General features: G+C 53.8%; 1 protein-coding gene across 1 annotated transcript in view; it reads left to right on the top strand.

The window, feature by feature from the left end:
* CSMD2 (CUB and Sushi multiple domains 2) overlaps window positions 1–22704 on the top strand; it is a 437017-nt gene that overhangs the window by 312304 nt on the left and 102009 nt on the right. Inside the window, 8 exon segments of the mRNA XM_055341473.1 lie at window positions 6804–6998; window positions 7548–7664; window positions 8106–8219; window positions 14646–14741; window positions 15788–15991; window positions 16278–16402; window positions 17251–17347; window positions 18574–18678. Coding sequence (XP_055197448.1) covers window positions 6804–6998; window positions 7548–7664; window positions 8106–8219; window positions 14646–14741; window positions 15788–15991; window positions 16278–16402; window positions 17251–17347; window positions 18574–18678 — 1053 coding nt within the window.

Here is a 22704-nt window from a genome sequence, read left to right on the forward strand (position 1 = left end):
GTACCCTCAGGTCCCTGCCCCTGGCGTCCCATTACAGCTGTGTCCCTAGTGCGGGGTCTTCTCCCTGCCGGAGATGCCACATGCCACCCCAGCGCCACCCCTTCAGCCTCTTCACAACGGGCCCTAGCTCATCACCCCTGCACACCTGCCACTGCACCCGTGGCATCCTGGCTGCAGCCACCTGCCCCCCGGTGCCCTCCACGAAGCCACAGTCTGGAGCCACTTTCCCAGAGAAGCGCTTCCCGCTTTCAGCTGTTGGTCCAAGACCGCACAGGGGGTGGGCGAACAAGGCCCCCCGGGCGGCATCTGAGCCAGCAAAGCGGCAGCCGGAGGCCAGCTCCTGGGTGAGGGGAGAGCCTGCCGTGTCCCCCCACCTCTTGGCCAGCGTCCCAACGTGCCCACTGGGGCGGGAGGTGCCCGGTGAGGCCTGAGGCAGCCTCCCGTCCACCCCGGGGGAGCACTCCTTGATACCAGCCACCCCCGCTGTGGCCAGGCGGCCCACTCTGTGGAGCCCAGGGACCCTCAGCCTTGCCCTGTGGTCTCCTTCCCACATCCCAGGGTCCCTGGATTCCAGGAACGGGTCTGCTCAGCTGCCAGGTCCCATGGCCTCGATGGTAACCCCCCAAGCTCAGTGCCTTTATGGAGTGGTCTCCGTCACATGTTAACCTGAAGCAAGTCCCTTACGCTCACCGAGCACCTCTAACGGCCCATCAAAGAGGGATGGCGTCTGCGTGAAAGGGCTGGCATGGGGGTGGTGGAGAGGCACAGCACGGGCCCACCGCCAGGAGGTACTGGGCACACGCTTTGACCCACCATCTCCGTCCATTGCCTTCTTTCCTAGAAGTGGATGTTTCCTTTGTTCTGCTCTTTTGGGAAGAGAGAAGGGTCCTGAGCCATCCTCCCAGGGCTAGCCCAGTAGTGGGCAGTACATTTTCTTTTCTGTTTCCTGAAGATGTCAGGGGTGACATGATGTTTGCACACACCTGGGTACGAGTGTGAAATATTTGTAACGTGAACATTTGGGGGGTGGGGGGCTGTCCTATAGATGACTCCGGTACGTTGCAAAGGGTTCAGACCCCGTGCTCCACAAGTGCGTTCCTGGGATGTCCTCTAGGGACCAGCACACTGGGGCAGGTGTGCAGCCTTAGGAAGAGAAGAATTGGCCTCCTCCATCGGGAGGCAAAGGAGATCCCAGGCTCCTCTAGTGCTGAGGTTTCAAGAAATTGGGCTGGGAGGTAAGGGGAAGGACGGAGAGTGAGCACCACTCTCTGAGGTCAGCCCCTCCTCCGACCAGAGGCCTTTCCCCAGGTCCTGAGGATGTGTTATAAGTATAGTCACTAAGGGAGGCTGACTTTGGGTTTATTTAAAAAATGGGCTTCTATTCCTCGGAACTGGGAGACTGGGTCATACGATGGTCATGTTAATAGTGTGGCATACTGTCTCGTAATTTTCAGCCTTTATACCACTAGTGGTTTTTCCCAAGTGGGAAGGAGAAAGCATGTGGTCGCATCTGACTCAGGCAGCATTTAATTTCAAATTGAGAAACCCACTCAGACGAACTTCAGCAAAAAAGAGGGGGCGGGTAATTTATTATAAGAATGCAAAAAAAAAAAAAAACCCAAATGCGTTCAAACCAACTTCATACAAAGACTTTATTATAAGACAATTAACAGCCAGACTAACGTAAGCTCAAAAGCGTTCTATATTTTAACAACACACATAAAAATACTCCCTGCACCGTAACACAGAAAGGGAACGTATTTTTAAACTACACGCACTCAAGGGCAGGAAGCGTAAACCTCCAAGGGATCGAGGTCAGGAAGGGAGAGTCAAAGGCTGGGACCCTCCCTGCTGCTTCCTGCGGGCCGGCTGCATCGTCCTCTCTCTGCAGATCCGCGTTCGCTGCTTCCCCTAGGACATGTACGGCCGCCTCACTCTGGACTCCGAATCGCCTCCCAGTTTGGGTCCCAATTGCCAACCCCAGAGGGTCTGCAGCCCCACCAGACAGGGTTACAGGGGCTGAGAACGAAGCAGGGAACTAAACACAGCTCCTGCCTCCACAGGCTTCACATCCTCGCGACAACCAGATGGACAGACATCTCTACCCATGAGCCCTGGGAGGCTCAGCTACTTAGACGGCCGTGATGGGCGAGTCAGTCAGTGTCTCTGCCGAGCGGCTGCTGGAAGGGAGTTGCGGCGTCAGAGTCATTCTAGGCTAGCCTTCTAGAAGATTCTGAACGCAGCCGTGTCATGTGGACTTGTGCAAGACCGTGCTCTGGGGCATCCTCAGCTGAACTCAGCCACCTGGGTCAGCTTCCCCCTTTGCTAGAAGGAAATAGAGGGAATTAGGAGGATCCTGCTTTGGGGGTACAGTCACTGACGATGAGTCCCGGAGAGACTCCATGTCTTTCTTCAAGCCAACCACATCAGCTCAGAAGAGCGGGTGTGGGAGGGACGTTCGTTGTCATCTCGCAGCAGGTGTGGGGGCTCCTCCTGGGCAGGGACAGGCTAGGACGCCCATGCCCAGGCGTGGAAGCCACCACGGTGAGCACTGGGTCGTGGCCCCCACCCTGAGGTACCACGAAGGTGAGAGAGGGGAAGAGGCAACACAGAGGAGACCGACACAGAGTGACAAGCGGAAGTTAGGAAAGCGGAAGCCGCCATGAGAATGAGGAACGGTGGGGGGGGCCACTCCAGAAGGGCATGGGTGACGGCGAGGACCTCAGCCAGAGGGTGACATTTCAACGGAGGCCTCAGGGTTGAGAAGAAGCCTGCCAGGCCAGCACAGGGCTGGGGGCCGTGTCGCAGACAGAGGGAGTTTGAAGAAGTTCATATGAAGAGTTTGAAGCCTGTGTTAGAGAATCTGAAATAACTCAGGAAGGACCAAGGTCAGCTTCTCCCAGAAGGTACTAAAAAGTACGTGTTTTCCCTTCTGAGCCCTTGGACGTGACACTGTGGGCCGAGGAATTACAACCAGCTTCCCATACCTGTTCCCACTACCACCACCCACCACCCACCACCCGCCACCACCCTGGGTCTTTGTTTTTTACATTCCAAATGGGAATACCCTCATTTTTTGCCTGTTTTTAAAGTAGCGCTGGTTCGTTGGAAAAATTCAAGCAATCGCGAGGCACGTAAGACGCACTCTAAAGACTTAACACCTACCGTCACTGGCATCCCCTGAAGTTCTCTCATTCCAGCTATTTTATGTAAGTAGACAGTAATGCAAATTCTAGAACAAGGGTTAGCAGACTTTTTCTAAAAAGGACCAGACAGTAAACAGGCTTGGCAGGGCAGATGGTCTCTGCGGCTTGCCCGGCTCCACTCTGCTGTCGTGCTGCCCAAACAGCCGTGGACAGTATTCAGACAAATAAGCATGGCTGTGTTCCAATAAAACTTTATCAAAACAAAAAAAAAGAGGCAGTGATCTCTCTCTCTCTCTCTCTCTCTCTCTCTCTCTCTCTCTGTCTCTCATGAATAAATAAATAAAATTTAAAAAAAAACAGGCAGTGAGACTGTGGGCTATCGTTCGCTGATCTCCATTCTGTGTGAACAGAGGTCACGCTGTGGGTTTGTTTTTACTTTGTTTTGGTTTTTGCCCAATGACAGATCTTGATCATCTTTCCGCATCAGTAGTCAACGACTTCTGCGTTTCTTCTTAAAGCCTGCCTGTATTTTGGCGGATTGCTGTGATCCCACCTGTTTAGCCAGTTCCTTACTGTTTGGGTGTGACGATCACTACTATTTTTCGATGTCTTGCTATGTTTGGAAATGTCACTTATCTATTAGGGCACGAAGAAGCTGGGTCTTTTCCTGTTGTCATTTTGGAGGGCTCGGTTTCTATTTATTATTATCACGGTGATGTTCCAGTCGTTATAGTTTGATTCTTCACAGCTGAGCTCTGGTCTGACGGACTAAAGACCTGCTTTTGGTCTTAATTCTACATCTTACCAGCCGAATGGCTTGGGAAACTCAAGTTTAGCCTCTCTGATCACCACATTTCTCATCTGTCACCTGAACAGGAGCACACCTGGCCCTGCCTGCCGCAGAGGCTTTTGTGAGGCACAAATGAGATAACAGATTGGAAGGTACTTTGAAATATTCCCCTGTACAGGGCCGTCATCATTATCATTACCCTTGTCGTTCTCATTAATGTGATAATGCTTGGAGCCATGAGCTCCTCCTGCCCTGACAGGTGAGTAACTATGAAATGCAGCTTGTAGTAGGAATCGCCGACGTGACTGTGGGTTTTCCAAGCCCTGAGGTGTTCAGCCAATCAAGTCAGCATCCATTTATTAAGTATCCGTTCCGTGCCAACCAGAGCCACCTCTAGTTCTGAGCTCCGTGCTAATTGCTGGGGTGACGAAGACAGCGGGTGATGGTCCCCATCCTTTAGGCGTCCATAATCCACCGGAAAGAAATACACTTATCCAACCTGCCAAGATAATGCGACACATGCTGTGATTCAGGAAATAACAGATTTCTGCCAGACGGAAGACAAGGTTTAGGAAACTAGCTCAAGAGAAGGTGGCATTAGCGAGTATAGGAGTTCCTGCCATAGAGCAAAGAGAAGAAAGGACTTTCTGATGGTGTAAGGTTCTGGGACAGTTGTGCCCCGCTGTTACCCAAAAGCACAGCGTCTTCTATGAGGCAGAGGTTTATTCTCCTTCCCATGAGAGAAAGCTAGAGATTGTCCCCCAGGGATGGTGAGATGACCCTTCCCCTGCCCCCACTCCTCCCGTCTTCATGGCTGTCTCAGGATCCAAGATGGCACCTGGAGCTCCAGCCATCATGTCTATGTGCAGACCACGAAGAGGTGGGAGGAGGAAGGAAGGAGGGAGGGAGGGAGGACCAGTGAGCATTCTCTCAGCTGAGTACTTCCTCCTAAGCAGCCTTTCTAGGAGTCACACAGTTACGCACTTAGAGATGCTTACTGGGTGCCTACCCTGTGCCGGGTACGGGGCTGGAGCGGTGGATGAAGCCGGGTAACCATCTCATGGAACCTACATCCTAGCGCAGAATATGGAGGAGACCCGGGTAAACACGTAGTGCGTGCGCCAGCGTCGGTGCCAGTGCAGAGAGGTGGCCGGGAGCGCCGGGGCCAGGACCATCCGAACCTCAGACAGCCGGTCAAGGAAGTATCTCTAAGAAGGAGACACGGTGTTAAATCCTGAAGGAGAAAGAGCCACGTGGAGGGAGGAACATTGCGGGTGCGGAGGCCAGTGTGGTCGGCGGAGCCAAGTTAGCCAAGGGCTGATGGGAACTGAGGCGGAGACGGTCGGGCGACTGGGGACAGAGGGTGCAGGGCGCGTAGGCCCATCAGGGTTTGGGCTTTACCCCGAGTGAGACAGAGGGCTCGCTGCCTGCACAGTGTTGTCTCTGCGGCCAGGCCGGGGAGCATGGATCTGAGCTGCTGCCTCGCTACTCCCGATACGGTCTGGTCTCCGTTATTCAAGGATGAAGACAGGAGATGGCTACTGGGGTCCACGGCTAGTTGTGCTCCTCGGGAGCTTTGTCCACTGAGTCCCTTGATTTCTCTGGACTTCGAATTAGCTTTGACCTGCTGTCATCTGCAAGAACAGATAGAGTATAGGACGGCAACAGTGCCTGTGTCCTTGTGATTCTCGGGTGGGTCTCCCCATGGCCCATCGTATTCCGGGCAGGGCCGGTGGGTTTAGGGAGGAGACGGACTTGGCGGGGGGCTGCAGGCAGCACACAGCCGGGCCCACGCGGAGACCCTGAGGGGTCCTCTGCCAGAAGGGTCTTCACGCAGTGGCTTATGTGGCACGACGGCACCCATAGCTGCAGAGACCGAGCAGGGTCGCATGAGGCATTGGGGGTCGGAGTGGCCAGGCCGGGCGGGACCATGGGCCTCACCAACCCAGGAGATGGGCAGTGGAGCCAGCGCCTCGGTGGCGGCCTCCAGGACAGGCCCTGCGAGAGGTCCCAGCACCCAGGAAGCCCCGGGAGCTTCCTCACGCTGAGCTCCCACCTCTAAGCTGAGCTCCCTTCTCTTCTGGCTCGTTCCATCCCAACTCCACTGTCTGGATTCTGGGTCCTCCCACAACGCGGCCAGCACCTCTGTGCACCCCGACCTCCAGGCCCCCGCCCCACACCCCTGGTGCTCCGTGGCATGTCCCTGATGCTGCCCAGCCTCACCTGTGTCCTGAGCGCCCCCCCAAGAAGCGGCAGTGGGGACCAAGGAGCACTGGCTCCTGAGAGTGGCTTGGGATCTCCAGCTAACAAGAAGGGAGGCCACTCCATGCACGTGGGCCCGGCCCCTGCTCCTGGTTGCTCAGGCAACACCAGGTTTGCTCTCGTCCAGTGTAGACGGATGCAGTGGGTGCCCTGGGCACTGCTGCGATGCCTAAGTGGGAAGACGCACGTGGCGCAGAAATCAAGTAGAAGGAAAGCACTGTTTCCGTGAACTCGTGAGCGCCCAGTGGCCCAGCACACAACCTGGAGCCTGGTCAGGCCTCGGCTGGTGCAGGGCTGGCAGTGGGGCTCCCGGCGTCCTTCCGGGGCCTGGCCTGCGCTCACACCTGCTGCGTGCAGACAGCAGGCGCCTCCCTGGGGAGCAGTGAGTTCGGGGCAACAAAGAACCCCATGCTGAGCTGCAGCTCGCTCCTCCAGACAAGCTCCAGCCCCAGATTTAGGCACGTTTTCAGGCCTCAAGAGAGAAGGACCACTCATCCCAACCCTGGGCTCCATGCTCCCTGAGGTCAGGGTCCCCTCTGGGTGCTGCACCCTGGAGTTCCGCCCTGACTGGTCCTCTGCGGGCACGTGTGTTTCTTTTTTCCCAGAAAACCCACGGGAGTCCTGTTTTGATCCCGGTTCCATCAAGAATGGCACACGAGTGGGTTCCGACCTGAAGCTGGGCTCCTCCGTCACCTACTACTGCCACGGGGGCTACGAGGTCCAGGGCGCCTCCACCCTCAGCTGCGTCCTGGGGCCCGATGGGAAGCCTGCGTGGAACAAGCCCCGACCTGTGTGCACAGGTGGGGGTGCAGAGGGGGCGGGATGTGGGCCTCCCCGAGCGACAGACTCCAGCAGGTGTGTCCCGCAGTCACAGTGCCCCGTTCACGTAGACCCGCCTCATCTGCCAGAGGGGGGAACACGGGGGTGACCTGGCAAGTGTCATGAGCAGCCGACATGAGCAGCCGAGGCCACGGGGTCCAGTGGAGCCTCAGACCCTGGCGAGAGGCATGGGTGCAGCAACGCACCCCTCAGGGGTGACCACCCAGGTTGGGGAGCCAGGGTCCTTTGCCCTGGTGATGGGGGCTGGCTCTCGGGGCGCCCCACCCCCCTGGACTGGGCACTGCGGGTGGGAACAGAAGGCCGCAGGGTCACTCAGGGATCCTCGGTTCTGTCCCCATGCAACACTGGCTGCCTAGGGGGACACGGTCCTCGGGGGCTGAGGCCGGTGGTAGTAATTGGGGGGCCAGAGCTGACACCCCCAGGGGGCCCTCGGAGCATCAGGGTAGGCCGAGCGGAGAGTGGCAGTTGATGAGAGGTTTAGGGGGTCACCCGTGTCATGTCTCTTGCAGCCCCGTGTGGGGGACAGTACGTGGGTTCAGACGGAGTGGTCTTGTCCCCCAACTACCCCCAGAACTACACCAGCGGACAGATCTGCCTCTATTTTGTCACCGTGCCCAAGGACTATGGTAGGGCTGGGACGTCTTGGGATGTCCAGGTGTAGGTTTGTGGGCTCCTGTGGGGCCCCAGCCCCCATCAGTCGTGTCCCAGTCCCCGCCATCTGGCGTGGGCTCCCGGGGCAGGAACGGGGGAGGGTCCCCGACTGGGGTGCCGGTGGGCAGATGCCAGATGCCCCGACGCCCTGTCGTGAGGCTGCAAGGAGGGCCCCGGGGGCCGTGGGGGCAGCTCCAGGTCGGCAGGGGGCCCCGGACAGGGTGACGGGGACAGCAGGACGGCCGGGACCCCAACTCTCGGGTCATCTGTGGGGTTGCGGAGCCCAGCCGGAGCGGCGGGGGGGGGGGGCAGGCGACAAAACGGGGAGCAGGCTGGGCGGGCGGGAGGCCCCCCAGGGGCTCAGCATAAAGTCGCAGGGACCCGCTCGGTCCTGAGGCCCCGCACCACCCCTGCAGTGGTGTTCGGGCAGTTCGCCTTCTTCCACACGGCGCTCAATGACGTGGTTGAGGTGCACGACGGCCACAGCCCGCACGCCCGGCTCCTCAGCTCACTCTCAGGCTCCCACACAGGTACCCGGGCAGGCGGGGGGGTGGGGAGGGGCTGCGGGGGGAGGGCACAGGGGAGGGGGTTGCAGGGGGAGGGGAGGGCGTGGCACGGGGAAGAGGGGCTGTGGGAGGGCGGGGAAGGGGGCTGTAGGGGGAGGAGCAGGCGGGGCACGGGGGAGGGGGGCTGGAGGGGCGGGGCACGGAGAAGGGGGTGGAGGGGGCTGCAGGGGCAGGAGCAGGGCATGGGGAGGGGGCTTTGGGGGGGCGGGGGCGGGGCACAGGGAAGGGGGCTGAGGGGGGAGGAGTGGGCGGGGCATGGTGGAGGGGCTGCAGGGGAAGGGGGCAGGGGGAGGGGGCTGCGGGGGGGGCGGAGCACGGGGAAGGGGGATGCAGGAGGAGGGGCACTGTAGGGGGAGGGGGATGCGAGAGCCACCCCCACCCCCAGCTGTCTACACTACCGCCCCAGGCTGTCTACACCACCGCCCAGGCACTGTAGTATTTATTACCCACTCCGTTTATTCTTGACCCAACATGATTTTCTAATTATAAGCATCCTGCATTTTCAATGCAGAAGAAAACTTAGAGGCAAGACAGAATAGCTGTGTGGAGAATTAAAATGAAAACCTCCCAGAAAGAACCACTGAAAGATGGAGTGGATTTCCTCCCCCACCCCAACCTTTATATCCACTTAGACTTAATCTTTTGCATATTTTATTGAATAAAACAATATACATATTTTTACTGAAATGTTCTTTGTGAGCATTTCTGTCATTATTTTATTTTGCAATAGAATTTTTAAATGCTGCAAAATGGTCTATCATATAGTTATTTAAAATTTATGTAAAAAAGTTATATAACTAATTCTCTATTATTGAACCTTGAGACTGTTCCTGATTTTTCACTCTAGGGTGTAGTAGTAACTCAGTGTGTTATGCGTACGTATGCATACATATCTGACTGTTACCTTGGACTATCTGGAGTAGAATTGCCAAGTTAAAGGATATGTGTGATCTTGAAGGCTTTTTATGGGAATCTAACTATATTCTCTCAAATTTAGTCAACCAGTTGTTTTAACAGAATTCTCAAAATCCCAGATGTTGAAATATGCCAAAATGGCAAACATCCCTCTAGAAAGTTCTTTTCACTCTGTTCACCACCAGCAAGTAAGAGGGCATGCTTTATTCTCACAAAGACTAGCTGATTAAGGAAACAAAACATCATCAGTTTGAAAAGTGAAAATGGTATCTCATTTCTTAATTTGCCTCTTTTATTACCAGTTGGGTTAACCTTTTTATAATTTAATTATTGGTTCATGTGAATTTTTTTTAAATCTGTGAATTACTTTTGATTTTTATTAGCACGTATCTTCTTACTGACTTAGGAGCGCTTTGTATTCTTACAAGCTTTACCCCTCGTATTCCATAAAACCCTCCTGTCTGTATTATGTTCTATAAAAAGCCTTCCCTGATAGTTTGTCATCTGCCATTTAATTTTCTTCAGGGTGTGTTTGAATGTCAGGGAATTTAAATTTCCCATGATATCAGATCTATCAATGCTTTCTTCTATAGTTTTCCCCTTCGCTTTTATGCTGATTGAGTAAATATTCTGTGTTTTACTTCTTTTCAGTTTGTTTTGCTTTTAACGCCTTTGGAATTTATTTTGATTTGTGATTTGGTATAGGGAATCAAAGTACGTTCTTCTAAATTTAGTCGATGGATTGGTTGTCCTAACAGAATTTTCAAGATTACATCTATTAAAATTTTATGAAGCTAAGAATATGTTTCTAGAGCTTTTATCCATGCCTTTAAGTGTCTGTTTATTTTTGTATCAGTATCAAAAAGTTTAGTGTAAGATTATGAAAGAGTTTAATATTATGATAATTTTAAATAGATGTTAGTATCAACCCCCAAACTTGTTCTTTCTTTTAAATTTTTAGTGGCTGTTCTTGTTGATATTTCTTCTGAATAACTTCTAGAAACATCTCATCAAGTTAAAAAAAATAGCATAGAATTTTCACATAAACTTCATTAAATTTATTAATTGGGGGAGAACTCACAGCTTTATGACAGTCACCCATCTCCCTTCCAGGAACTTGGTATGTCTCTCCATGCGTCTCCTTTGTAACCCTGGAGACGGCCTCTAATTTTCACTTTGGCCATATTTGATTTCTGTTAACTTTACTCCTAGATATTTCATGGCAATTTTTGTTGTTGTTCTTGTCGCTGCTGTGAACAGGTCTCCCCTGCCCTCCATTATATTTTCTAGCTGCTCTTTGATCTACTCTATTAGAAGACTGGTATTTTTGGTCCCGTCATTTTGTAGAGTCGATGAGCCCTCCATAATAATGCTAACACTGCCAACTGATTTCTCCCGGGCCTTTAGGCAAGAAGCATTTTCTGCAAATAAATTTGTCTCATTATTTTATCTCTTCCTTTTCTGTGTTTTTTCCTTTTATTTTCTTCCATGGTTATTGGTCTATTCAAGCATATTACCTTGATATCAACATGGATATTCTATATTTTACTAAAAAGCCCATTTCGTAATTATTTTAAGCTCAGCAGCATAGGTTATATCATATGCTCTGATGCTATCTAATCTCCTTTGTGTTAGCAGCTCTGACCCCCTGCCTTTACAGGCTGAGGGCCGTGTTTTCATGCCTCCCCTTTTCCCATCCTGACCAGAGGCTTTGTGTTGTTTCATTTCATTTTTTTTTTTTTATTGCTTCCACTTCTCAATTCTTCTGTGGACTTTGTTATTTTTTAATTAATTAACTTCTGGGTTTATTTCATAATGTCTCTCCTCCTATTTTTCTTCAGATTATGTTGCTCTTCTTGTGCTAACTCCTTAGCTAAGAGCTTTGTTATTTTTCCTGTAGAGCGTGCGTGGAGTCCCCTCTGAGCAGGGGTCGGGCTTCCTGCTAGGAGCATCGACATGCACTCTTGTCCTCCGTACCCTCTAACTAATCTGTCATCATGCTTTCCTCTTTTTGCCTAAGTCCTTTAAGGCTGCCTCTTCTTCTCCTCCAGGAACCTACATTTTGTTCTTGTTACATTTAAACCTTTGTGTTGATTTCTCATTTTATTGCCATGTGGTGAGAGAACAGAGCCTGAATCCTTTCTGCTCTGGGGATTAAATGAGGTCCACTCAGTAGCCAAAGACACTTTTTAAAATTTCTTTAAATATCTAAGAAGCGAGTGTGTTCTCTGCAGGGTTGAGAGGCCACAGAGCGACCCAAGCTGTGGCCCAGCCCTCCCTGCCTGGCCCCTGATCTCAGCTCTCCCCCCTGCCCACTAGATGCCTGGGGGCTCTGCACTTGACCGCTCTGAGCTGCAGTTCACGCAGATGTAAAATGCAGACAGGCAAGCCTCTGCCTCCTAGAGCTATTGTTAGGATTGAATTAGCTTTGTAATGGCCATTAGACCAATCTTACTCAATTTTATTATTCATCTCTTTTATCAGTGGTACTCAATGAAATGACTTTCTGATAGCAACACCCCACATATGCACACTCGGCCAACAGTGTGAGTCAGGGTCTCTTGGGTACAATACTTGGTCTAAATCTCTTGATTTTCAAGATAGCTAGAGGTAGAAGTTTAGCTACAGATCCAGAGTATAGACAGGCAGAAACAAAGAGGTACATTCAGGACCTGTATATGTAAATGTGGATATAGATACAGGTACCGATGTATACGTAAAGGACCAATGGACAGAAAGAAGTAGGGAGGGACGGAGGGATGGAAGGATGGAGGGGTGGATGGATGGAACCTGTAGATATAATATCAGTATCCTCAGATCATCTCTTATCCTCATTTGGAGAAACACGGATGAGGAGCCACTGACGCTGGTGGGACTGGTGTGTCCCCATCCCAGAGGCGTGTTGAGGGGGGAAGAGAAGCTTGAGGACAGGACAGTCTCGACTTTGTTTTTCTGTTTGATACGTCAGTAATCAGGGATGTTGTGGATTTAAAGATCCCGCCACAACTGTGATACTTTGTTGTCTTCTGCTTCCGACCATTTTTGCATCTGTGTTGGCCTGATAGATTTTTTTTCCTCATTTTCTCTGAATCTTTTTCTTTTCAGAGGAAGTTTGCTGATTTTACACTTGGGCCAATATCTGTCATCTGGTTTTGTCTTTTTGGGTTTTTGTCTCTTTTGTTTTGCTTTTGCTTTCTTGCTTTTCCATTCATATCTGACCCATCTCTCACTTCCAGGGCTTTTCTTGTGTGTATTTCGACTATCATATTAATGTTATTAGTAATTCTTTGTAAATTATGGACTTCTTCCCCCCGAGAATAAGTGTTTATACTTGCATTTAGTTTTTGCTATCTCGTTGACAATAACTGTTTGGGTTTAGCTATATTTTCCTGGTTGTCTTTCTCCCTGAGATTTCCCTACTTCCATTCATTTTTTTAGTAGGCTCATCACTGCAGTACTCTTTGTCACCTTGCTTGGATGAGTATGCCTTTCCTTTGACGTATCATATAAATGACAGCTTGACTGTAAATCAAATTACGGGTTACAAACTTCATTCAAAACTGCAGCAGCTGCTCCACCTCATTCCAACAGCTAATATCGCCAACAAGTGGAGTCCAGCCTGATTCTTTATCCTTGTAGGTAACCTGTTCTTTTCTCCCTGGATGCCTTTCTTTTTTTTTATTTTTATATTTAAAATTTAAAAGCCCACTAGGGTATGTTGCAGCAGAAATCTCTTTTCATTAATTACACCTGGCACCTGGAGAACCATTTTAGTCTGAACCTCAAGTCTCTCTCAAGCTCAGGAAAGTTATTTTTTTCATAAACACTTTCTTCTTCAATCTCTCCTGCCTTCTCTCTCTCTGGAATTCTTGATGTATGCTTATTGGAGTTCCTTTGATGTATCTTCCAGGTCGTATGTGGTTTCTCTCATTATTTTCATCTCTTTATCCTTTTCCTGTGGATTCTGAAAGAATTTCCCAAATTTAATCACCACTTTTCTGTACAATTTCTGCAGAATCCAGCTGCCATGTACCAGTGCTTCTCATTTTTGAAGGCTTTATTGATTTCAGAAGTTCCTTTGGCACGCCTGGCCTCTCTGACTTCATGATGTAATGCTGGATCTAATCTTGTGACAACCACAGTTGAAAATCTTCTCAGATTCTTGCCTGTCCTTTTTTTATAGTCCACATAAAAATGTTTGCTTTGATTTCTGAGTGGTCTTCACTGTTAAAACTTGGGGAGCTTGTCTTTTGTCCAGGGATTTTACTATGTGCTTGGCCGTGGAGAGGGAGGTCTGTGTACATCCAACTATAGTGGTGATAATAAGGAGAGGCTTTTGCTTCATGAGTTTCTTTTTGCCTTGGCAGCCAGAAATTATCTGGGGCAATGACTCCTAGCCAGGCTCAGCCATCTGGGTCACTTGTAAATAGCATGCTGTGTAACACTCTCTGCCGCCTGTGGCCGGTAGAGTCACATGGGCTTTCTAGAAGCACGGGTGGACACCAGGTCTGCTTCCCAGTGGCTCCTTGGCTGGTCCCAACTCCAGTCCTCACTGCAGTGGAGACTTAGCCTGGCTTCCCACAACCCCAATTTCCCTTATGATAGTGGGGTCACTGTCCATCCCAGGGATCCCTAAAACTGTGGAGGGTCAGCGTGCAGAGCGGCCGTGTCCCTGCCTGCCAAGCCATGTTGCCTTGGCTGCCTCAAGAAAGTGATGAGAGGCAGGACTGCACTTCACAGCTGTAGGTCCAGTTGGTGCTGTCCTTACCCTTGTCCGTCTGTACCACATCAAGTAGAAGAGAGAACATTATCTCCTGATAGAAAGGCATCCTGTGCCCCTGTGGTTTTCCACAATTTGTGTTTTTGGCTGGGTGGCAGTACATCTTGCTTTGCTTGTGACAGCCCCAGCTTTCATTTGGTTGTCCCAACATAACATGCACTTTGACTCTTAGAAGTGTCCTAGTGAGAACAATAAGTTATACCGTTGCTGTGGTTACCTATCATTTTGCAGCATCTGGGAAGGGCCTCTTACTCTCAGATATTCACATCACCCTCCTTCCCAGAAGCTGGTGCCATTTTTTTCTTTTTAATGTCCATTTTCCAAGTAAAACACCAGTCAGTTTGGTAATACCCCATCCTTGTGAGTTAATGTATGTCTGGAATCTTTCTCCTTTCTGGGAAGGTAATTTAATCTTTCTGATTGTCTCTTTCTTGACCTATTCGATGGGGCATTGAACTCTCATCATGCCAACCTCACAATGTCCATGGGTCAAGGTAAGACCATGGATGCTAGAGCCTTCTGCAAACTTTAAAGTGTAGTAAAAATGGTAGGTTTTATTTCAGGAAGGCCTGAGACATGGGAGGAATTGCTGTGGGGGGGTACGGGCAGCCCCTCCTGCCTGGCCAGGATTTTCTCTGCTGGACTGACTGCTGGACTCATTGTCTTCCTCTCGTCCTCACCCCTTTTCTCGGCAGGAGAATCGCTGCCCCTGGCCACCTCCAATCAAGTTCTCATTAAGTTCAGCGCTAAAGGCCAAGCACCAGCCAGAGGTTTCCACTTTGTGTACCAAGGTAATGCAGCAAGAGGATGTGAGAGGTGTGAGTGACTCCCCGACAAAGGAACAGAGACCTTTGACTCCTGATCTGGGCCTCAGTCTTAGGGTGCTGGAGAGCAGTTATGATGTATAGGACAGTTCTTTGAAATTCAGTTGAATTTAGATATTCATTTGCTCAACAGACAATTCTTAGACCAAATTCCGGGTCAAATGAGGAAAGAAATCTGACATGGAAGGCTGGTTCCGCCCTCGCCCTCCACCATTGTCTGGCACAGTCCTGATGGCATTGCGATGACCAGCCTAGGCCTCACCCCTAGGCTCTGTCCCCTGGAGTTTGGTTTTCTCTGCAGAGCACAGTAAAGGTGTGGGGAAAACAGAGACTGGGGATTAAGGTGGATGTAGCTTTGAATCCCAGCTCTGCCACTTTCTAGCTGGGACAGTAGTTGGCGCCAAGCAGGTGAATAGTGTCCATTACCTTATTCGTGGGCCTTGAAGGCAAAGTCCCAGAGCCCCTGGCTTTGCTCTACAGGCCCTAGCCCCTCCATGTCTAGAACCCCCCTTTGTAGGGCCAATTCTAGGCATGACCCCGTTCATCCCCTGCCACAGGGGCTGCCATAATCTGGGCCCTGGGGTCTGGGTTGAAGCATCCTGTCTGCCATGGGGGTGGTGGGGGAGGGAGTTCAGACTCAGGTCATGAGAGTGGAGCCCTAGGCAGCCCTAAGGCACTTGGGGAAAGGGGCCAGAGGCAGGGTGATGGGAGGAAGAATGGCCATTCTCCTTGCAAAGGGACGTGGACACTGATAGTCGAAGGTCATCATGGGAAAGCAGAACACAGCTGGGCCTAAAGTCGGCCTCCCATGGTGGTTTCAGAAGCTGTGCCACAGCAATGCATGTCCAACTCTATTTCAGTAAAATGGGCTTTGTCCTGGAAAATCCCCCCCTTGCCCTGGGAGAGGGCGCCCAGGGGTCCTATCCAAACCGTCTCTGGTACTGTTGTGTGTCCATCCCCGGGCTGGTTTCCACCAGCATGAGGCTGCCCTTCAATGGCCTTGTCCCCTGCAGCGGTGCCCCGAACCAGCGCCACGCAGTGCAGCTCCGTGCCAGAACCCCGCTATGGCAAGAGGCTGGGCAGTGACTTCTCAGTGGGAGCCATCGTCCGCTTCGATTGCAACTCCGGCTATGCCCTGCAGGGGTCCCCAGAAATCGAGTGCCTCCCTGTCCCCGGGGCCTTGGCCCAGTGGAATGTGTCAGCGCCCACCTGCGTGGGTGAGTACCTGAGCCACTGGGACTCCGGGGAGACCCAACAGCAGGCCCTGCTCCCCAGAGCAACTTAGGTGGGGTGTTTTGGGTCTGAGGACAGTCAGGAGGAGCTGGGGTGCTTGGGGAGGGAGGCCTGGGAGGAAGGTTGTAGGGACAGCAGCCATGGGAGGAGCGGGGATGGGGGCCTACGGGAGAAGCCAACCGCCAGCAAGGGAGGACTGCTGGGGGAGGCTCCCCTGGGGGACCAGAGACAAGCAGGAAGACCCTCTGACCAGAACTGCCTCCCCCTCAGTGCCGTGCGGAGGCAACCTCACGGAGCGCAGGGGCACCATCCTGTCCCCCGGCTTCCCAGAGCCCTACCTCAACAGCCTCAACTGCGTGTGGAAGATCATGGTCCCTGAAGGCGCTGGTATCCAGGTAGGGGCTCGGGGAGGCCCAGGCAGGCCTGGAGGAGACATTCCAGCCGGTCCCTGCCCCTCGGGCCAGATGTGGAGGTGAGGTCCACAAGCAGAAAAACACAACAGCTCAAGGCCCAGAAGCTTCCAGGGGTGTGAAGAGAGAGCGGGTAACTCGGGAAAGAGGGGGGGGTGTCCCTGGCTCGAGCCGTCAGGGAAGGCCAGAGGAGGAAACATCTGGACTGAATGAAATACAGAGATCGGGGAGGAGTCAGAGAAGATGTTTTCAGATGGCTTGAAAGCTGCTTTCCTCCAGGTTGTGGGTGGTAGGAGAGAGGGCATTGCAGGAAAGGGGAAGAAGCAAGCAGATGAGGCATGGAGACGCCCCAGGCGCACGCCCGGGGCCATACAGCAGCCTGGGCCGTGGGAGCAGACTGGGGACCAGTGGTAAGAGGCGAGTGGAGAAGGCACCGGAGCTGAGTGGCAGCATGGAGGCAGTTAGAGCCTCCGAGGCCAACAGAGGGGTGGCAACGGGGGCTCGAGGTGGGTAGGTCTGGCCGGGAGTGGGTTCCCGGGTCGTCCCTGCAGGATGTCTGGTGCAGTCGGGACAGGAAGGTAGGGAAACCCAAGGAACATTGGAGGGATGGGACGGGGGCCTTCGTTGGACATCTGTCGTCCCCAATGGACACATGAGGTCACCGGGGGTAGGGACGGCTGGGTACTATCAGTGGGAGGACCTAGCACAGTGTCAGCCCCAGGCAAGGGTGCTCGGTAATGGAATCAACTACATGAATGGAGAAGGAGGGACAGCGGGACGGGCAGACGGACACAGGCCGCCTAAGCGACGCTTCAATCCCTCTGCCTTCCCAGATTCAAGTCATCAGTTTTGTCACAGAGCAGAACTGGGACTCTCTGGAGGTGTTTGATGGGGCGGACAACACCGTGACCATGCTGGGGAGCTTCTCAGGTGAGGCGGGGCTTCCAGGGACCTCCGCTCAGGGCGGGGGGTGGACTTCATCATCGTCCCCTCCATGATCACCACCGACGTGTGGTTCACCGGCCACAGAACTCATCATTTTAAAGTGCACGATCCACAGGCATCACCGGGCCTCATTTCGGTGACGGCGTCGCCATACACACAACTATGGGTCCGCACGTTGCGCACCGGCAACTAACACAGTGTTGCGTGTCGATCGTAGCTCAGGCATCAAACGACGATAATAACGCTACGGTGAAAAGCGAGTGTACAGTTCAGCGGTTTTAGTATATTCACGAGAGTCTGGAACTCTCACTGCTGTCCAGCGCCCGACGCTGTCATTTCCCCCGAAGGAAGCCAGGTGCTCGTTTGCATGCCCCCCGGCACCCCATGCCCCCATCCCTTGGCAACCTCCGTACCATCTTCATAGATCCGCTGGTTCTATGGGAAATCCCATATAAGTGGGATCCTACAATAGGCGGGCTCCTGGGTCTGGCTTCTTTCCCTCCGCCTAATTTTTCAAGGCTCACCATGTTGTAACAAGCACCGACACATCACCATGTGGAGAGACCAGGCTTCACTTGCCCATCCGGCAGGTGATGGACACTGTGGGCTCGTTGTGAACGATGCTGCTATAAGCATTCACATAGCAGTTTCTGCGGGACATGGTTTCGATCCCCTTGGGCGTATACCTCGCTGTGGAATTTCCGCGTCGTACGAGGAACCGACACGCTGTTTTCCACAGTGGCCACACCGTTCCCCATTCCAGGGGCAGAGTGCTCGCTGAGTGTGGCCGGGGCAATTATCTGGGTGCCCAGGCTTCAGGGTTCCATGTTGCCAAGATAGGAAAGGGAGTCATGTGCACCGTCTAAATGGTCTACGCTGCCTGCACTGCCCAAAGAATTACACCTGTCAGTTATCTGAAGATGGCTGGGGAGGGGACCAAACTCCCCGCTACCCATGGCCCCCGCTCCCCACCCCCCTCTGCCACTGCTCACTCTGCAGACAGCTTGAGGTCTCCTCTCCCTCAGCTGCTGAAGAACACCCTGCACCCTGGGGAGGGGAGGGGCTCGTTTGTCACCTGGCAAGTATGATAACTGGGGACATTTGAGGGCCTTGGGAGCAGAATGTCAGCAAGTAGCAAAAACCAGAGAAATGGGAAGGAAATCGAGGGCCGGGGTGGCCAAGCGTGAATGGTCCCTGTTTCCTTGCCCTAGGAACAACCGTGCCTGCCCTTCTGAACAGCACCTCCAACCAGCTCTACCTTCATTTCTACTCAGATATCAGCGTGTCGGCAGCCGGCTTCCACTTGGAATACAAAAGTGAGGATCCACAGTCTCGGCTGTGTTCAGGGCTCAGGGTGGGACGGACAGGTGCCAAGGACCTGCAGTGGGCGGGGGCCTCCTGGGACTGTGCATTCTCCACCCCACAGGCCTAGATGAGGTTGCCAAAGCTCAGAGAAGGTATGAAAGTCTTCAGGCCTGCACAGCTGGGGGGGGGGGCAGGAGTCTCACCCCCGAGTCTCAGCAAACTCAGACACCTGGGCACGCCCACCCCACCCCCCCGTGTCCACCAGGAATGGGAGGGGAGCCCCATCGTTGATTTAGGTCTGGTAGAGAATTGGGGATGTGCAGAAATGCAGGCGCCGTCCTCCAGTCCTACAACGTGTCCTCTCCAACCCCCGGTGATGCCACCGCCTTGTCCTCATGAGGAACTTCACTCCTCTTGCACCAGATTTCTCCCTCCACCCTTGAAACCTTACATCTTGGCTTTCAGTGCCCTGAAGCGTCCATGACGAAAAGCTGTTAGAAGGAAAAGGGCTTGTGGAGGTGCCCGGTGGGGCAAAAGAGCAGAGGTTGTGGGGGGGCCTGTGCCACCCTAGGCGAGCATGTCGTCCCCGTCCCTTCTGAGAGCGGGAAGGAATAGGTAAACCGAGGTACTTGTTATACGCTCATCCAGCAGGTAGCTGTGGGGTGTTCACGGTGTGTCGGGTGCTGTGCTGGGTGTTGCTGGGACTGGGCAAGGTCCGGAGCGGTGAGCATCCCCCGAGTCCATGGAGGAGAGGCAGACACGTGGACAGAGAGGCGTGTCACAGTGTTGCAGGGGTCCTGGCGATGCCCCAGGTGCTGGAGCTGTAGTCCCAGGGGACAGAGTGGTCACTTGTGCCTGGGCAGGTGGAGAGGTGGAGGTCATGCAAGAGTGTGGCAACCCTGTGCTAGGCGCCCCCAGGACAGAGACAAACACACAGAGTCCAGGGAGGTGGACGGACAGGGCAGGAATCATTTGCACACAACCCCATACACTAAGCAAGGAGAGAAGAGGGGGCGCTGAACCCGGCCAGGCGAGACCTTACGGAAGGGATGCTGGAGCTAGGGTCGGGCGAGGAGTAAGAAATACGGGAAGGTGTGGTTGGCTTAGCGTCTGGGACAACACGGGCCCTTGCCGAGGGTGGTCCCACTTGGCACTAGAGCTGGGTTGGGGGACAGCACCGGATGTTGTGCAGAACGCTGGGCTGGGCTCCGAACAACGAGCTTTGCCCCAATGGTCGATGGTCATGAGAGGATTATCAGTCAGGCCCCAGGATGCTCGTGGCCTGAGAGCGCGGAAGTGTGCGCTGGACAGCAGGCCCAGGACAGCCCGAAGCGAAGACCCGGAGGGGCAGAGGGTAGGACAAGGACCCCGAGACCTTCCTCCCCGCAGACCTCAAAGGCTTCCCTCTCTGGTGGAGTAAAGCATGCCGTCTTTCTTGAATAATTCACGCTTTTCCTTTTACCCTTTCTCTCCGTTCTCTAGTTCTGTTCCCTTTTCCAGCGTTGTCCTTCGAGCCCTTAAACGTTCCTGAGAATCTTCTCTTTCCTTCCCTCTTCCAAAGATATACTTCGTTCCTAAATCTCTTCGTCATTTTGCTGCCTTGTTCCCTGCCCCCCCAAAGAAAAAAAACCCCACCTCTCCTAGGTTTGCTGTGGTTGCTGTTGTTCAAGGGAACTAAGTGGTCGCCCCCCAATGCTTATCGAGCATTGTCCTGTCTTGGCGGGAAGTGCTGAGGGAAAACAGAAGTAGCTGGAACTCCTAGGAGCCAAAACCATCTTTGTCTTTTGCTAAAAACGACCGTTCTCTTAATATTCGAGCATCTATCTGCAAAGAGGGTGTGGAAGGGAAGGATTAACTGTAGAGGCAAACAGTCTTGAAGGTCTGAGAGTCGTATCTACTGCTGTGACTCCCTCGATGCTGATTTAGTGCCACGAAAATGGAACAATATGGTTTTGAAAGCAGTAGATCACCAGGGATAAAATAAGAAATCTTCCCCTGTCGCCAGCCCGGCTTAAATAAAGCCATGCGATGCACTCTATGAGAAACGGGAATGGACTTACTCGGTTTCTCTCTTGGGGTTCACGTTTCTCCCCATTCCACCTTTTCCTCCTACCATGTTCTTTCACGCTTGCTTTCCCCTCCTTTCCCCCCCGCGCCTCCTCCCTCTGTCGCCGCCGCCACCTGGGGAAGTAGGTCTCGGGCTGCCGCGCCGCGGGCACCCGCTAAGTGGGAGGCAGGGGGAGAAGCAGCCAGGAGGACAGCGGGGGGACGTCCTTCAGATTCAGCATGGTGATGGCTCCCGTCCTGCCCTTGAGGTCTTCGCCCCGCTGCCGACACTTGTGGACTCACAGGCCCAAATGGCCTTCGCTCCTGGGAATCGCGTTCACTTCTCAAGAGGACATGCAAGGGGTGCCCGGGTGGCTCCATCAGTTAAGCGTCCAACCCTCGATGGCGGCTCAGGTCATGATCTCAGGGTCTCGAGATCGAGCCCCGTGTCGTGCTCCCCTCTGCATGGAGCCTGCTTAAGATGCCCTCGCCCTCCGCCCCTGCTGACCCCTGCTTGCAGGAGCGCACTTGCTCTCACTGTCAAAAAAAAAAAAAAAGGCACCTATACAGCAGGAATTCCCTGAGAGGGGCACAGGGACCTCCTAGAGTCAGCGGTGTTCTGCAGTTCTGGTAGGTCTGAGTCGTGCAGGTGCAGGCATTTGTCAAAACTCAGCAAGCATGCACGTAAGATTCACACACTTTATTACACGAGGCTTTTCCTCAGAAGGAGAAAGCACACGTAGTTACCTGGTGCACGTGTAGATGCCCGGCTCCGAGGCGCAATGATGATGCACCAGCTGCTGCACAAGAGGATGGGGCCACCCAGCCCTCCCCACCCCCCTGCTCCATGCAGGACGTGCAGCCGCAGCTCCCCAGGGAGCCTGCCTCTCCCAAGGGGCCTGGATCTGCTGGGAGGGCTGCCAGAGGCATCCACCGGGGGCCCTGGGCCCAGGCTGCCCTGTCCCAAGCCCTGGGAGCTGGAGGTGCCTGGGGCAGACCCAGCGCCCGTCCCCAGACCACGGCACTGTCAGCCGCAGGCCACCGGCCGCTGGGCACAGGGACGTCCTTAGCACATTTTACTGCATCTGAGTTAGGGGCCCTGCGGTGTCTGCAGCCGCGGACGGGCCCCAGCTGGGCACAGGGGAGACATGAAGTCCCAGCCAGGAGGTGCTGCCTGCCCGCCCACTGTGAGTTCTCCACCCTCAGGAGGGATGCAAAGCTGCTTGAGGAGGATTCCAGGGGATGAGGGGCGCGGAGCCGGGCCGGGTGGCCTGTGTGTCCTCCACCCGCACAGACCTGCGGTCAGGCTGCGCTTGGCCTGAATCCCAGCTCCATGGCAACGGGGCGCATGTCTCTTCATCCTCGCCCAGGGCGTGGGGCACGAGGACCTCCTTCAAGGCTGACACAACACCTGCGGCCCGTGTCCCTGGCCCCGCTGGGGGGGGGGTCTCCCTAAGTGCCGCTGCGGTAATGACAGCGACAGGAGGAAGGGCCGGGTCCTCGCACAGCCCTGCGCACAGCGCTGGGCAGAAAATGAAGATCCAGTAACTGCAGGGGAATTGAGAGACTCAAGCTGGGAGAATGCAGGAGCCTTGGGGAGTCCCTAGGGTGATCCTGGAAGGGCTCAGGGCGGCGAGTGAGGTCCGGGGATGTTCCGTGAGGGGGGAGACTGAAACACTCGACAGGAACCCACTTGGAGGTGCCGAGTAGGGACATCGTGACTGAGGGACGCAGACGCGCGGGGTGTGCCCAGGGCGGCGAGGCTGGGGGCCCGCAGTGAGCCCGGGCCGATCGTGGGGGGCCAGGCATGAGGACCCCCGGTGTCACCCCCGGAAAGGAGCTCAGGGATACAGCAGGAGAAATAAGGCAGCAGAGTCCCGTCCACTGGCCAACGTTTTTCTACACAGCATGTCCCGGAGAGCGGGGCCTTCCGAGCGTCCGAGTGACCCCGAGGGCCCCCCCTTCCTCCGCACCTGTCGTTCCCCTCTCCC

This window comes from Nyctereutes procyonoides, unplaced genomic scaffold (genome assembly GCF_905146905.1).
Source record: "Nyctereutes procyonoides isolate TBG_1078 unplaced genomic scaffold, NYPRO_anot_genome, whole genome shotgun sequence".
NCBI classification, from domain to species: domain Eukaryota; kingdom Metazoa; phylum Chordata; class Mammalia; order Carnivora; family Canidae; genus Nyctereutes; species Nyctereutes procyonoides.